The sequence below is a fragment of the Hipposideros armiger genome, unplaced genomic scaffold (assembly GCF_001890085.2).
Source record: "Hipposideros armiger isolate ML-2016 unplaced genomic scaffold, ASM189008v1 scaffold_371, whole genome shotgun sequence".
Taxonomy (NCBI): Eukaryota; Metazoa; Chordata; class Mammalia; order Chiroptera; family Hipposideridae; genus Hipposideros; species Hipposideros armiger.
The window spans coordinates 1803973-1821325 of NW_017731721.1; the positions used below are offsets into that span (position 1 = coordinate 1803973).

At 42.0% G+C, this 17353-nt stretch overlaps 1 protein-coding gene across 5 annotated transcripts in view; it reads left to right on the forward strand.

Annotated features, from left to right (window-relative positions):
- DIP2B (DIP2 acetate--CoA ligase B (putative)) overlaps positions 1-13761 on the forward strand; it is a 209428-nt gene extending 195667 nt beyond the window's left edge. For all 5 annotated transcript variants that reach the window (XM_019662250.1, XM_019662252.1, XM_019662251.1 and 2 more), the window contains 8 exons: positions 833-1001; positions 1794-1964; positions 3174-3235; positions 4116-4173; positions 6029-6103; positions 7282-7459; positions 9636-9759; positions 11356-13761. In XM_019662250.1, the coding sequence (XP_019517795.1) occupies positions 833-1001; positions 1794-1964; positions 3174-3235; positions 4116-4173; positions 6029-6103; positions 7282-7459; positions 9636-9759; positions 11356-11608 (1090 nt within the window). In that variant the 3' untranslated portion in view covers positions 11609-13761. The remainder of the gene's footprint in view (positions 1-832; positions 1002-1793; positions 1965-3173; positions 3236-4115; positions 4174-6028; positions 6104-7281; positions 7460-9635; positions 9760-11355) is intronic.
- Positions 13762-17353: the final 3592 nt, after the last annotated feature.

Consider the following 17353-nt stretch of genomic DNA (forward strand, 5'->3'; position numbering starts at 1 on the left):
GCCAGCATATTTTAAATACAGGATTCTTGGGCTCCTGGTGATTCTGATCTATACTCAGGTTTAGGATGTTGAGGATTCGTGGCTGTAGACTATACATATCCTATGTGACCCTGCCATTCCTTTCTTTTTATCGCTGCTGCACTGTCAGGGTTCAAGACCCCATCATCTCTTACCTGGACTATCGCAGTCTCTGCTAACTATCTCTCAGCCTTTGGTGTCTCATGTCTTCAATCCCACTCCATGTTGCTAGTTTTGCCCCAATGTAAAGCTGCAATGACTGCCTGCTTGGTAAAGTCTAAATCCTTCATACAATAGTTAAGCCCTTTCACAGTTTGACCCCACTTCTCACCACTCCCCCATGCATCCTGTGCTCCATCTAGGATACTATTTCTGATGACCTTAAACACACCATGTAATTTTATACCTCTGTGCATTTGCATATGCTGTTCCTCTGCCTGGAATGCTCTTGTCACCATCCCCACATCGTCCAGTCACTGTCAAATTCCCGCTCATTCTTCAGTCCCAGCTCAAATGTCACCTCATTAAAACACCTTCAGCCCCAGCTTCCCCAGTTTGAATGACTTGCTCTTTATTCTATGATCTTGATGTCCTTTATCCACATCTCAGTTACTGTGCGTACCCCAGTCTGCTTTATTTTATAGTTATTGTGTCTTGTGAGTTGTGTACAAACAAGGCTGATTCCTATTATATCTAATAGGACCCTACACAGTCCTTCGTGCTCAGTAAATATTTGTTGAATTGATGGTGTTCTAAAGCATCAAGATATCTAGGATGAATTGATAATGTCAGCTCTTGCCTTTCTTTATTGCAGTGTCTATTCAGGTCACCAGTCCATCTTAATTCCTCCTATGGAGCTAGAAAACAACCTTTTCCTTTGGCTCTCTACCGTCAGCCAGTACAAAATAAGGGATACTTTCTGCTCCTATTCGGTAATGGAGCTCTGCACCAAAGGGCTTGGAAACCAAGTGGAAGTGCTAAAGGTAAGAAGCAGCTACAACAGTAGCCAGTCCTGAGAGGTTTGAAAGAAACAGGCCAGGCATGATGATACCGAGTAGGGGCTGACAGACATATCTGCTTGGTTTTTTTCTAGGCAGTCAAACCGGTGTTTTATAAACCTCTGGAAGCTGATCTCTTCCACTTTCTAATTTAATCTGAGTCTTACTTTGTGGAGAAGGTGAAACTAGTTGGGAGGCTAAATGGAAATGACTTGATGTAAAGGTGAAAGGGCATTGTGACCACCAGTAGGATTTTTTCCAATAGAATTTGTAACCTCAGAGTATTAGAGATTGACGACTGCCCCCAAAGACAAGGGTAGCTCATTCATGTGTATATCCAGTAATCATATGTCTGACTGGCATATGGGTGAGTCAGAAAACACTGAATTTTCTCTAATAGAGAAATATGACCTTAAGAAGGAAAAAAAGAGACAAAAGGTTTGATCTCCAGTGCACGAGATTTCTTTTCCTTTCAGTCCCATCTCTCCAGTTCGAAAAAGGGAGAAATCTAAGGTACAGAAATGGGAGGGATAAAAATGGATTTCTGAGGAGCCTAAGATTTTTAGATGATAGAGAATGAGCACGTTTAGCATTGGGTAATGACTTTAGTGGAATCCCTTGGTGTTTTCCGAACACTTTTGTCTTTCCTCTGGATGTCTGAGGTGAGAATAGACAGCTCATTGGCTTTTCCTGACCAAAGAGCTAGAGTGATGGCCCTACCTGTTCAGTTCTTTTATGACCCTGCCAACGTCAGCTCACACGTGTGGTGTCTTACAGACCAGAGGGATCAACCTCTCCTGCATCCGGACGTGCGTGGTGGTGGCTGAGGAGCGGCCCCGCGTTGCCCTCCAGCAGTCCTTCTCCAAGCTCTTTAAAGACATTGGTCTGTCCCCTCGGGCTGTCAGCACCACTTTTGGATCAAGAGTTAATGTCGCGATATGTTTACAGGTGACTATCATGAAATCTTGCTTGGGGACAAACGGAAGGGGAATGTGTGGGGCTCTGGAGCAGAGGCTCCAAAGCCAGACCCCTGCTGTGAGCCCCAATCCACTTGCTTGCTGTGGGACTGGGGGCTTTGTATTTGGACTCGGCTGTGCTTCATTTTGCTCGTCTGTAAGATGAACATGATAGCTTCGCCCTTCATGGGTTCTGTAGAATCACTGAGCTATTTTACTTGGAGCGGTGTCCAGCATTTGAGCAGCGATAGAAATGTTTACTCTTAGTGTAGTGCTATGGTACATGGCAATGACTGAAGATCACTGAGTCCTATTTGAATGTTATTTACATCTTACCTTCTGTTGTTCTGTCTTTTCCTGATTTTATAACTTTTTCTGCAAAGGAAGCACATATAAGCTTATATTGCTTTCTCCAGCCAGATGGCAACTATGCCATGTTATTCTTGGTGGTTAAATAACAGAAAAGGGACTGAGGGCCGGCTGAGTGGCTCAGTTGGTTAAGAGCTCGCTCAAGAGTTTGAGCTCTGAGCAACAGCGGTTCGAGTCCAGCCCAAGCTGAGCAGCCGCTGAGCTGCCAATAGGTAGCAGGATGGCTCAGCTAAAAAAAAAAAAGAAAAGAAAAGGGACTGAAATAACAGAAAAGAACTGAGTCTGGTTTTATGTAGCTTGGAGGCTATTAAGGTAAATATAGGCATGGATGAGAGTGAGAGTAAAAGAAGGGGACAAACCTGCCTGGATGCTTTCAGATCTTTTGTGACCGTGGTCAAATGATTCTCAAGTAGCATCATGATGTTTTGACCTTGAAGCCCAGTGATGGGCCCCTTGCTGGCAACTTATGCCAGTGCTGGTTTTGAAAACCCCATGGATGCTGGCATGTCACACCCCTGCTTTGAGTCCAGGGATGAGGACCCTCTCAGCCTGGTAACCTTTCAGTGCTGCTTCAGCCCCTGTGAGGAGGCTCCTGGCCCCCTCTCCTGAGGGAGGAAAGGAAAGAAACATGAGGCTAATGCCAGGCCACAAGTCTCTCTTTGGTGTTGACTGTACCCTGCCTCATGTGGTTGAAGAGAGGGTGAGCTTTCAAAATAGAGTTTAGATTTTTCATGTATATGGCTAAATTATTGATTTCTTGATTTGAAAATGTGAAATATGGAAATGTAGTTCATTTTAATTTTACATAATGCATTGATTTATTTTTCTTTAGGGAACCTCAGGGCCTGACCCAACTACTGTGTATGTAGATCTGAAATCATTAAGACATGACAGGTACAGTAGACTTATTATGTTCATTCCCGATCAGAGTTCCTCAACAGAAAGAGTTCTGAGGCCCAAGAGCCAGCCCTCTCGCTCATCGTTTTGTTTCTGTCTTCCAGGGGAGGGAAAGGATTTGTTTTCATTATTAATACCGGATAAGGTTTACATTTATAAGAAGAAAGCTTTAAGTCTCACAGCTGCTACACTGTTCTTTAAAATTAAGATGTATTACTTAGTTCCTGCCTGTGTAAAAGTATTTTGTGACATTTGATATAAATTAAACTAAAATAGATAGGCTCTTTTCTCTGAAAGTTTAAAAATAAAAGATGAGACAGATTAGATAAATGAGGCAGAGTAGGATTGTTGAAACAACACTTTATCTGAACCCCAGGAGTAAAATCCTTCCCCCTCATCAGCTTACAGGGTAATTTTAGGTCCAAGGTCAGCACCTGGCCCGAGGGCTTTGGGACCCTGTCCCAGGTCCCCCTGACTTGGTGTTCACTGGTGTGCCCCTGGCACTGACCCAGCCTGCGCAGGTAACGCATCTCCCAACTGCAGTGGTTCTCAGCCTGGAGAGATTTTGCCCTCCAGAAGACATTTGACAGTGTCTGGAGACATTTTTGGTTGTCACAAGTGGGTTGTTACTGACATCTAGTGGGTAGTTGCCTGGGTTGTTGCTCAACAGCCTAGAATACATAAGATGGCTCTTCACAAAAGTTATAACAAAACCTTATCTGACCCAAAATGTCAGCAATGCTGAGTTTGAGAAACTGCTATAGCGTGAGAAGGAGGGACAAACCAGAGGTCCTGGGAAGTCAGTATACAGCTGATGTAGATGTGGCGCAATCATTTTTTAAAAGACTCATATGTAGTAAACCTTGTTCTTTCGCAGGGTTCGTCTTGTGGAACGGGGTGCCCCCCAGAGTTTGCTCCTCTCAGAGTCTGGAAAGGTAATTTGTTCTGTTAACCATTGTTGGGAAGGCGGCCTGTGTAAGAATTGGTTCCTTTTAAAGAAACCGGAAACCATGTAACATATTAGTACCCAGGGCAAGACTTAATTGAAATCTGGAGATAACAATTTCAACTGAGCCAATACTTTCAAATTCATATGGGTACACAGATAAGAAGAATATTTGGTTTGAACTTTCTGAATTTCTGTAGATTTTTCAAAATCTGACTGACATGTTATTCTTATTTGACAAACCAGCAAAATTCAGTGTTCATTATATTCAAGGTAGAGAGATGAGCAACACTTAAAAAGAGCCAGTTCTATCTTTATAAATGTGACAAGGAGAAAAATAGGGAGGCAGATAGCGGGTGTGGTTTAGGGAAGACATACACATATTTATAGTTCAAAGAGAAATTAAAATGGGGAAGAGATTAAAGATATTGGAGAGTGATTATCTGTGGGGATAAGATTTCTTAGATTAGAATGAGGCTTTAAAATGTTCAAGGAGAGAGTTAGTTAGTGTCTTAGTCCATTCGGACTGCTAGAACAGAATACCATAGACTGGGTGGCTTAGAAACAAAAGAAACTTATTTCTCACAGTTCTGGAGGCTGGGAAGTCCAAGATCAAGGCACCAGCAGATCCTGGTGAGGGATTTCTGGGTCATAGATGGCCTTGTCGCTGTGCCATCACATGGCGGAAGAGGGAGGGAAGTCTCTGGGCCTCTTTTAGAAGGGCATTAATCCCCTTCAAGTGGGCTCCTGATCACCTTCCAAAGGCCCTGTCTTTTAATACCATCACATCGGGGAGTACGTTTCCCAATCCTAGTTGGGAACAGGCATTCTAGAACAGCTTGGAACAGTTTACTAAGGGAGCTAGAAGATCAGCATAAGCTTTCAAATTTCTCACCCCTTTGAAGGGATAGTGATGATGCCCCAGAATCCCTTCTAGGACTTTTGAAAGGCAGAGGAAAAGAATGGGAGGGACAAGGGATCCTGCCTATCTTATCCAGTGGTGGATCAACCCTGTGGGGAGCTTACTCCAGGTTCACTCTTCCATTTAAACTCTTCAGAGTGGACTTGGCCTGATCTTACCACCTTATCAAATCTTCATCTGCCTCAGCGAATGGCTGAGCACCTCAGGAGCTTTAGCACTGTGCCTGGCCCTGACAATTGGGAATGGCCTTTTCTCTTCCTTCCTCGAGGTTTTAGATGTATGAAACCAGATAATCATTGCAGGGTTTCTCAGGTAACTGCATACTCTAGAAACCCAAGATGAGAAGAGCTTAAGGGACAGAAAACTGGTACAGAAAACGGGGACAGAGAGGCCTTGAGCCATCCTCTCAGCCAGTACTTGTTTCTCCCTTTTCCCTCTTGAGGCAGATCCTGGGCATGTGATGTCTTTCCATCCTCCTGCAAAGCTGCCACTGGGTCCTCTCTTACTCGTCCAGTTTCTCTAACTCTAGCACTTAACGTAGACTGAAGCAGAATCTCTCAGGAGATGCCTCCTGCTGCCCTTTCTGCTTTAAGGGGTTTTACTGCCATCATTTCAGTAACAAGATAGATGATGGAAAAGGGCAGTTACAGGTTAAGTAATTCTACAGATTCTTACTGTTACGGTTCTGGTCTGCAGTTTCGCTTCTTTTTGAAGAGAAGGTAGCTGACTGGTTGGTTCCCTGGTTTATTTTTGAGGATGAGTCGTATTGTACCTCTGCTTTGTACCTGAGGATGATCCTGTGAATGCCATCCCAGTTAGCTCCTGCCTTTGTGCATTCCCTAGGGAGGGGAGGGCAGGTAACTGCATTCCCTAGAGGTCACTGGATTAAACTGAGTCTTTGTTTTTCCCCTTTGATTCTTAGATTTTACCTGGAGTGAAAGTGGTTATTGTTAATCCCGAGACCAAAGGGCCTGTTGGAGACTCTCACCTTGGAGAGGTAAGTATAATTTTCACCTTGACTCTGAAAAGCCAGCAGTGAAAAACTTTAGGGTTCATATTCTATAAGTCAGTGAAACTGTGGATTTAGCTTTTCCCCCATTTTGAATTTTCATCTTTTAAAAGAGTTTTATTTAATCTTTCTCCATAAGGCACGAGACTGAAATGGACAGAAGGGGAGATTGAGAGAAAAGATTTAGGCACCCAAACTAGAACTAGTTCCAGATTTGTCCAATGACATTCCCTTAACTGAAAACGAAAATGGGCAAATCCTGCCTCTTTCTACCTATTAAGGAGCCACAATATTAAATTTTTAAAATTCATGCAAATTTTATATTCTATTCCAAAATGTATCCATTGCTGCATTAGTATAAAAACCTTTTTAAAGTCTTAATTGTTATTCTCCCAAATCTTTGAGGGACATTGATGTTACATCATGCCCCTCTCTGAGAGAATTGTAGGTACAGGAGCAGGTGACCTGGGCTCTGCCACTTACCAACTTCTCAGTATTAGACAAGTTACTTAACCTCTCCAGGCCTCAGTTTCCTCATCCATAAATAATAATTGCACCTCCAGCACCTGTGTGGTAGAATTGTGTGACAGTTAAGTGCATTAATACTTGTATCTGTAATGCACACGAAACGGTGCCTGTCACATAATGAGTTCTCAATACATACTAGTGCCGTCACCACTGTTAGCTCCTTCTGTGTTTACATGGTAAACTCAGATACCCTGCATTGTGTCCCTGAGGGCTTCACACCTTAATTGCAGAAGCACAGAAATGATCCCTTGATACCTTTGTGGGACTCTGAAAAACGAGCCAGGGAGGGGAGGCAGTGTGGCGTCGTGGTGAAGAGAATGGCCTCTGCCACACAGGCTTGGGTGTGAGTCTCCTAGTTTCTGCATTTTAGGCGAGTTACTTCTTGTTTTTTCATTTGTAAAATGGGAATAACAATAGTGTGACCTACATTGTCATGCCACATATGTCAGGATTGATGGAAATAAGGCATATAAGTGAACCACTTACTTCACTGTTCAGTGCATTTCAAGTATTTCAAGAAATGCAGTTGTGTTGTTAATATAAAAACAAAATTTAAATACTAAAATCTTCTGTCCTGAGATGAATTGACACACAGTATATGTTCCTGATGAAATATGACCAATACCCTTTTCTTGTAGATTTGGGTAAACAGTCCACATACCGCCAGCGGCTATTACACCATCTACGATAGTGAGACTCTACAAGCTGATCATTTCAACACTCGCCTCAGCTTTGGGGATGCTGCTCAGACACTCTGGGCTCGGACAGGATACCTTGGTTTCGTTCGCCGGACCGAACTCACGGCAGCCACTGGAGGTACCTCCCACACCAACTCTTCCCTTTTTGTCCCACGTTGCATGTCAGCTGGCAGTACTGGCTGGCCGACCTCAGCCTGCCTTTGCATTGTGGAGAGTGTGTATTTAATTATTCCTGTCTACGACTCTTAGATACATATGGAAACTCATATTCATTTGAAGTAAGACTTTGCCCCTGAGAAGTACCTAGGAGGTAAGCACCCAGGGCACCACGTCAGCACCGTGAACTGTGGGTTGGCACAATTGCAGTCACAGAGATTGCCTGATGAGTGAATGCCTCTGGCAGAACACACATCCCCCCGAACAAGCTCCTGGGACAGGTGTTTTGTCTTTTAGCTCTCCCGCTCCTGCATACCAGGTTGGGAGTAGGAGGAACAGCCCTAATCGCTGACAGGGAATCAGTGCAGAGGAGCAGCCTTGCCGAAGTGCTCCTCCGTCCCTTCAGTGTCTCATGTTGGATCCAGGACTGCTGGGCAGGGCTCTGGTGTAAGCAGTCCCCCAGTCATCCGCTGCCCAGCTGATAGTCATGGATTCACTGCTGTCTGCCTTCAGCCCGTCCTCCTAGTGGCATGAATGGCCATTTAAAAATACCCAACCTTAACTGCATCGTGTCCATCAAGAACCGATACAATAACTCACTGGACTTTAAAGGCTGAATCAAACCAGGCCATTTCTCCTTAGCTCCTTGCAGCTTTTCCGTACCGACCAGCATCCATAGTTTCTCCATATTTCCTGGGGAGACAGGATAACATACTGGAGAAGAGGGAGGTATCCCTTGCCAGGGGCCCTGGTTTTGAAGCCTACCCCAGCCATTTGCTGTGTGACCTTAAGCAATCACTGAACCTCTGGGTTTGCTACATGGAAATTGGGAGTGATAATGTTTCCTGCCTTGTGGAAATGATGTGAGATTAAATTACATGATACATTTAGGTGCCTAGAACAGTGCCTGGCACATAGAAAGCACTCACTAGTCATTAGCTACTGTGTTTCTGTTGTTGTGTTATTACAGTCTTTATAAGCTCTTCTTGTATGATGAGACCTCATTATCCTTCTTTCTCCAGCAGCTTCTGGAACTTTGTTTTGCTGAATTTTCCAGAAATCTACCTTTTCCTGAAAATATTGCATTCAGTAGACCTAGCAACATCATCTCTTCTTCAAAATGTAGTATCTATATAGACATCAACTACGTAACCTTGTATATAGAGTGTGTGCATAAAATCTTTTTTTAAAATGAAATTTCTGTGATGTCCTAGCTAGATTACAACTCTATTCATAACCAGAACTGGTCTCCCCATAGTCTATACTCCTACTTCTTATGCCTGGATTCCTTAAAGATGTCTAGACACAATGACACATGTTCATTTCTTCTCTGTCTCAGATCCTCTCTCTCCTCCCCCTTCCTCTCCCCCAGCCATCATCTGGCTAATTCCTACTTACCCTTTAAAGTCAGCCTGACTTAGCTTTTCCAGGCCTCCCCTGAACCCTTGAGCAGAGCTCGGGGGGTACCCTCTGTTCCTCTCACACCTCATGCACACACCTGTCACTGGGCTTCCCACGTTACAGTGGGATGCCTTTGTGTCTGTTTCCCCCACTAGACAGTAAGTACCCAGAGCAGGAATCGTGATTTGTCATGTTTGTCTCCCAGCATTTGGCACATACCGTGTTTCCCCAAAAATGAGACCTAACTGGAAAATAAGCCCTAGCATTTTTCAGGATGCTTGTAATATAAGCCCTACCTCAAAATAAGCCCCAGTTAAGGTCATCAGCCAGACATGACTGTATTTGAATAAAGGTAGATTTTTGTACATGAATAAATGAATAAAATGCATCTTTTGGAGCAAAAATTAATATAAGACCTGGTCTTATTTTCAGGGAAACACGGTAGTAATAATAATAGTAACAATAATAGCGAATTTTTTAGCACTTACAATGTACCTGGCATCATATAAACTACCTTACATGGATGATCTCATTTAGCCCTCGTAGCAGCCATTCTCTTGTCTCACAGAGCGGGAAGCAGGATTCAGAGACTTAAGTGATTTGCCCAAAATTGCACAGCTGGTGATTGATGGGGCCAAGTAACAGGGCAGGCAGTCTGAACCGTGTGCTCTTAACTCCAACATCATATCACACTCAGTATGTGTCTAATGAACCAAATTTCTTTTTCTTTCTGTCAGAGCGTCATGACGCCTTATATGTGGTGGGCGCCCTGGACGAGACACTGGAGCTGAGAGGATTAAGATACCACCCAATCGATATCGAGACCTCCGTGTCTCGGGTCCACAGGAGCATTGCTGAATGGTAAATTCCCCGACACAATAGGCTTCCCACCTTAGTTGTAGTATCAAGTTAACTTGATCTAAGTAGTCAACCATCTGTACCAGGTACCACCTACAGACATAGAACTCCAAGGGAATGAGAAAGTAAACAGGCTGATTCTTGTCTTGGTGCACCATCTGCTGTGGCAGACGAGGCCGTGGAGACACTGAGACAGGCTCTAAGGAACCACTGTGGGGCTAAGTCCCTTTTAAATGATAGACTCTTACCATTGGAAGGGATCTAACCGATCATCTGCGTCTAGAAAGTCAGTGTAGTGTGGTGGAAAGAACTATGACTGTAAAGTCAAAAACCCCAGCTTAAGAGCTTAGCTCTCCCACGTAGGCTGCTTCTGTCATCTGTAAATACTTTCTCTGTCACTTCCTGACTATGGGAAGAATCGGATGAGAATGTGTGTGTAAACTGTAATAGTAAGCAGATGAAAAAGATCATTATTTTTATCTCATCCATTTCCTCTCAGTGCAGGAAGTCCCCTACATTAACCCTGAGAAAGGATCATCTAACCTCACGTTGACTTAAAATTCAAACTATAGCTTTTTCCTATTGGCTTTCATTCTGGGTTCTTGACAATACAGAATTCATGCAGTTTCTTTTCTACATTTTTATCAACGTATCCTTACTCATTGTTTTTTTGTTGTTGTTTTCCCCCTTGCTAATTAGCCACAGTTATTTTAATGGTTGCTCATGCTTTTCAGATATTTCTTTGTCTAAAAATGTTCTCTCTTGGGCTGGAGTCTCTCCCCAGACCTGAACAATGCCCATGAGGTATAAAAATAATGCAGAGAAGCTAGATGCCATGATTACCCTCTAATTTTAGACATCCGACTTTTAATGCAACCAAATATTGTGTACATTTTTCTTTAATCATTGGGCTGTTTGTCAGGTCATACCTTCTAACCCAGCAACCCCACTCAACATAAGGCGACTTTTCTACCTTATGGCACTTTTATGGCATAACGGGAGAGACACTTGTGTGAGACACTAAGCTTAGATGAGGCAAGGCCAACTCTCTTCCTGTTGGGTATAAGAATATTATCTTAGTCAAAGCTCTTAGGTTGCAAATAACAGAAACAAACAAACAAACAAATAAGCAAAAGAGAAAGTTAATGGAAAGAATACCTGGCTATTTCAGAGATCCCTAAAAGTCTCTGACTAACTCTGGATCTCAGGAAAGGTAGAAGCAAGGCCATCAGGAACCACTTGCCCTCTTGCTTTGTAAAGCCATGTGGGCACCTACTTCATTCTTTCTCCTCTCCCTGAAGAGCCATTCTCTGTGCTTCTCTGCACACCTGGCTACCCCAGAACTTTCAGGTTCACATGTCCTCAGTTCAGGTAACTAGCTAACCACTTTCAATCCCACTTCCAAACCCCCAAAGGATTTGGGACGGCTCAGCTAGTCAGCTGTGATCGTCAGGGCAAGGTTGTATATTACAGACGTGGCTGCTAGCCGTCAGGTTAGATCCAAGTTCTCAGGAAAATGGGGTTAAGTCTTGGGCAGATACTGTAACAGATAACTGGTAAGTGTGATGACATGTTAACTGAATGTCATTGAAATTTCAGTGCCGTGTTCACATGGACCAACTTGCTTGTGGTGGTTGTGGAACTGTGTGGCTCTGAACAGGAAGCCCTGGATCTGGTTCCTTTAGTGACAAACGTGGTCCTGGAAGAGCATTACCTCATCGTGGGCGTTGTGGTTGTGGTGGACCCAGGTGTTATCCCTATCAACTCCAGAGGAGAGAAGCAGCGGATGCACCTCCGTGACAGCTTCCTAGCTGACCAGTTAGACCCCATCTATGTGGCTTATAACATGTAACCAGCCTTGTGGAGGTTACAGGGGGCCACCCTGCAAAACCACAAGGACCAAAGACCCGTGACTAGGAGCAAGCTTTCAAATGATGTGAAATAAGCTGAGATGGCGACATGATATCCTTCATCTCATCCTGTGGGATTCTGCAATCACATGACACAGGAAAGGGGAATTCTGTGGTAGCAAATGAAAAAAGTGTTAACAAGCTATTAGTCATGAGCTTTGACATAGCGTGAGCAGCACGTTACTAAAGCAATTACATGCATGTTACATATTTTTCATCTGTTGTATATACCTGTATTTTTATCTAATGCCATTTTAGAATTTTGTAAGGGAGTTTAATGAATTCACATAAAGGGGGTAGTCTAAGTTACACAATTCCCCGCTCTGTACTGTATTTTGTCATTTTACTGTAGCTAGATATTCTGCAGGTTTTGTTAACATGGAACTACTCAGCTTACTTTCAGTTGACTCATGAGCAAATCGGATAACCCACTGAATATGAGAATTACTTTGTATGTATAATTCTTGACTGTAAAACATTTTGACCAGTGTTTTAAACATGTAAATAAGAATACACATAACTTAGCTGAAAGAAAAAAATTGAAGAATTGGCTTGTATAGTTATAACAACCAAAGTAGAGAATTTTCTACTTTGAGAGAATTTCAATATCTCTTAATGCAGTGTAATTGAATAGGTAACTAAAAAGTGCAAATTGTTTGCAGGTTTCGCTGCACATTGTACTATGTCTCTGTTGGCTGGTGAATTTTATAACCTAAAGCTGCCTATGTTTGTTTTTAAAGCTTGCATTCCTAGAATCAGCTTAAGCTTTTAAGAATTCAAATTGTTTCTACAGGCTGAAAAAAATCTCAGTTTAAAAATCAAAATGTTTTGAAAAAGCTAAGATTAATTAGATCCCACCCTATTCTAAGGAACCACAATAACTCACTCTGGCCCCCAGTGTTGAAACTGTCTTTCAAACTAAGAGTAACTACATAAGAATTTAGAATTTCCTCTTTTTTCCAGGCCTATGGTAAACTGTGTCTGCAGTTTATACATATGGCTTCTCTTTTCTAAAAACTGAAGAGTGTCCTCTCTTCGTCCAGTTCATGACGGCTGGGATTTTAAGAACAAGAATGATAGGCTGGGAGGGCAGTGGGATCAACGTCACTTGAAACTGTAAGGCCACATAACTAACTAGACATCTCAAAACTGACCGATTTGGGTTGCCAAAATAGCCAAGCTTATGCTGAAATGGGGGAAGTCTGATGTATGCAAGAAACTCTTTTGAAATAACTGTGGTGCCCGGGCCAAGTGGACTGAGCCTGGGACTGAGTTTGGCCTCCGGCTCGGTTTCCTTTCTTTGGTCTGATACTTCATATTTGAATATAGTTGAATTTTATTATTTTTTTCTTACAGAAATATTTTTTAAAATTAAAAAAAAAATCAAAGTGAACAGAGTTAACATGTTAAATCAGAATGGTTCTCTTTGACCCACTCTGACCTATTGTGTAAATATTTATTTAGACTATTTTAATAATACATATTATTTACCCCACTGTAACATCATGTAAACTAAATATGTTTTTAAACAATTTTTAAGACTTGTAATTACCCTGAAAATAAGGTTTATAATGCAAAGACCAGACCTTTACCATGGCAGCACTCTTGGGGGGCTGCCCTTACACAGTCTGTGACTCAAAGCCACTATATGACTCCCTTTTACATAATCCTCTTTTCCTCCCAACTCATTCTCCACAGAGGGCAGACCTCAAGACATTTTCCAGTTCCAGATCTGTTTTTCAACATTTTGGATGAAATTAGTTTACACGTGATGGGAGAGGTTCTAGGATGTACAGAAAAAAGCACTTAGATTGGGGCAAGAAATCCCAGTGACTAGCAATGGTTTGGTTTGCTAAGAAAACAGCCTGCTTATTTGGAAAGTACGTTTTCTTAAAACAGTTCTTACTGATTCACTATAAAAACAAGGGACCCTGAGGAGTAAATAGTTTGATCTCCATAATCCACAAGCTATATAGGCAGAGTCTATCCTAAGGTTTGCTCCGATCATTCTTACTATACAAGTTAGGGTTCTGCTAGAAGGATCATGTGAGCCACATCAGTCATTTGAAATTTTCTAGTAACCACATTTTAAAAAGTAAAAAAAGAACAGGTAAAATTGTTCTATTTCATTTAAACCCAATATATCAAAAATACTGTCATTTCAGTGTGGAATCAATATAAAAAATGAAGGAGATATTTTACTTTCATTTTTTTCTAATTAAGTCTTTGAAATCCGAAGTGTATTAAGCACATCTCTGTCCAGACTAGCCATATGTCAATTTTTCCGTAGCCACATGCGGCTAATGGCTACGATATGGGACAGCACAGGTCTATACTCATTCCTTCAAATAAGATAATCCATTCATCTCAAAGTGTGGCCCATTCCCAGTTACTTAGAGGCTGATTATCTAGTTTTATCATTCCTCAGGCTTCTGATTTATCTTTAGTTTTTGCTTTCTGGCATGTGGCTGCTTTATTGATCTTTTGCATATCCCCCAAAGCCAGAATATGCTTGTGGAAGAAAGAAAACTGAGATGTGTCTTTGAGAAGTTTATCAGTAACACTGGTAAAATACCTCTAGAAGGGGAAGAAAGTCCAGGCATTAGCTTAGAGGTGTTTGCACCTAGTCTGTTGCAGACTTGGATAAGACCCAGCACTGTGTCTTGCTGACACAGTGCTGTTACTCTTTCCGCATTAAGTAGAACCTTTGGGGGTAAAACTGACTCTTAAGACAGGCCCAAAAGACCGTTATTGATAGAAATAGCCTTGCCAAAAACTCTGGAGAACATGCTCTCTGGATTTTTATGCCCATGAAAAGTAAATTAATAGCAAGCCCCTATTTCAGTGAAGAGAAATCTATTCTTCTGAAAGTTTTTGAGCCTCTTTCTGCGTCTCAGCAGAAGTAACTGAAGTAGATCAGGAAAGGGGCTGCCTCAGGAAAATTCCTAGGCCCTAGGGATTCTTAGAGCTGCACAAATGCCATCTCCTGCATCAGTGAGACCCTGGGAAAGACCAGCATGCTAATGGGCATCAGTGAACCCACAGTCTACTTCCCGCCTCATAAATGCCCTGGTTCCCTCAGTACCAAGTTCTTTCCTTAGGAAGCTGTGCTGCCTCAGGCTGTTTAGGGACCATTACCTGTCTATAGGTCATCTGTGTATGTCTCCTTAACTTTATAGTCCCTGGGCAATGCTTGCTTAATGCTTTTGTTGGATCAACAAAGGGCCTGAGGCCTTAGGTTTTTGGTTAAGGTCTCAGCCCCAGGCATGGTGCTCAATATCTTGGCCAAATAAATTCCTTTCCTTGAACACCCAGGAATCCTTTAGACTAAAGCAATGAGGAGTTAACACCTCACCCTCAAACTCCAACATAATCTATGCCTTAGTGTTGTTTTTGTTGTCTGCTTTGATGTAAAAGCAAGAGTATTTGGAGCAAGAAGCTGCAGTACTCCAAATACACAATAGGCCTTTTCTTTATCATACATTTCTGGTTTAGGTATAGATGGGCCATGTTATTTGTCCAGAGGAAGAGAGTGTAAAGATATAAGAATAATTTTTTAGTCCTAAATGCTGTTTTGTTTACTTTCTGTCAAAATATTTACCGGTGTCAAATTCAAACTATAGTACTGTGTAATTATGTATAAAGGGTTTTTTTTTATTTATTTGAAATTAGACTAGATATACATTTTTAAATTTAACATCTGGCTGGACAGTGTTCTATTAACTCATTGAATGTGTTTCCTTTGTCTTGTGTTAATAAATATTGATGCCTGATTGTGTTTAATGCTTCACACATTGGGAGAATTGATAAATTAGAATTGATAAATTTTAAATTTAACTTCAGATGGTAAGACCCAAAAACAGCTAGAGTGGTCTAAGGAAAATGAACACAGAGATCACAGCAAATCAGTGCCATAAAAGGAGGCCAGATCAAGGAACAATAGAGAGTCTTTTTGAAAACTGAGAAGAGGCCTTTAGTTGGGAATAATTATAGCTTAATTTTTCTCCTACCCAGATGGCAGTTGGTAGTTTTAAACTATTGATTGTAAATTTTAATTTTTCTAATCTGTAATTGGTCTGGATTTCAGCTTTCCCTAAAGTAATGCTTCATCTTCCCTTCCATTTCCTGGTTTCAAGAAACTTAATGGGAACCCATCAAATTGTGGGTGTTCTCAGACTCAAACTGGTCCTTGAATTATGGTCCAAGCTATTTAAGCAGCTGAAAACGTTTTTTCATTTAACACAGATTTATTGTATGCCAACCCACTAGGCACAAGGCACTACAATGAGAACTGAAGTTAGGGAAAATTTCAAGTCCCTGCCCTCAAGGAAATACAGGAAAACAATAAAACATATTAGGATTACAAGTAGAGGTGGACTGTCAGAGCAGGTAGGATAGACACCTAATTCAACAAAGGGAAAATAGTGAGGAATACATGCTTGAGAAGGTAACATCAGATCTGAGTTTTGAAGGGTAAAATAGCCAGGTAAGATCAAGACAACAAGGAGGAAGACTGTTGTGTATTCTGGGAACTGCAATTATTGGGATGTAGGGTTTGAAGAAAGAAAAGTAAGAGTTACCTGTGGAGGCTTGAGTAAAGGATACATCAGTAAGGGCCTTCTCTATCATGCTAAGACTTTTGGACTTTTATCCAGAAGGCCAAAGAGAGCAAATGAGGGATTTATAGCAAGGGAATAACATGCTCATATTTGAAATCTAGATTATTCTGGTAGTCATATAGAAAATGGATTGGTATGAGTAGGGAAAGGGAGGTTGCACCTGAGGCAGGGAGACCAGTTGGGAGGTATTTGCAATAACTGGCAGTGATTGAGCAAGAACACTTCAAGGTAGTGAGTGACAGGATGGAGACAAGAGGCAATGTGTGCAAATTTGGGAGACAGATTTCAACCATTGAGTATTCAAGGTAAGGAAGGAGGAATTCAAAGTAACTCATGGGTTTCTGACTTGGGGAGTTAGATAGGTCCATTTACCAAGACAATGAACAAAAGAATGGATTTGGGAAAGAAGATGCTGTGTTCAATTTTGGTCATGTTCATTTGAGGTGCTTTGGAACATGCAAGTGAAGGGATCCAACAGGCAGCTGAATATTTAGGTCTCTGCCTCAGGACAGCTCTGGGCAAGAACTGGATATTGGAGACATTCTTTTAAAAGTGATGGTTGAAGCCATGGAAGTGGATGATATTGCCATGTAAAGTGAGAAAAGGATCAGTAATGGGAGCCATGGGGAACAACAGCATGTAAAGGCTGGTGGAGGAAAAAGTATACAAAAGGGAGAAGGAATAACGAGAGAGATAGGGGTGAAACCAAGAAAGCATGGGCATTGAAAATAGCAGGAAGTGTTTTAAAGAGGAGGGCGTGGTCAACAATGCCAGAGGCTACCATGAAGCTGAGTACAATGGGGCTTGGCTAGCATCCGCTGTATCTGGTATCTAGGCAATCACGGGTGACTGGTCAGAGCTGATTTCACTTGCAGCTATGGGGGCAGAAGACAGAACACTCGTTCAAGAGAGGAGTAATGGAAGGTGTGACTGAACAGAGTCTACTCTTTCCAGAAGCTTCATCTGCACATAGAAAGAAAAGAGATGGGATAGTAGTTACAAAAGGGATATAGGCTTGGGGGAGGCTATTCAAAGTTGGAAAAAATAAAATATTCCTGTGCTGGGAAA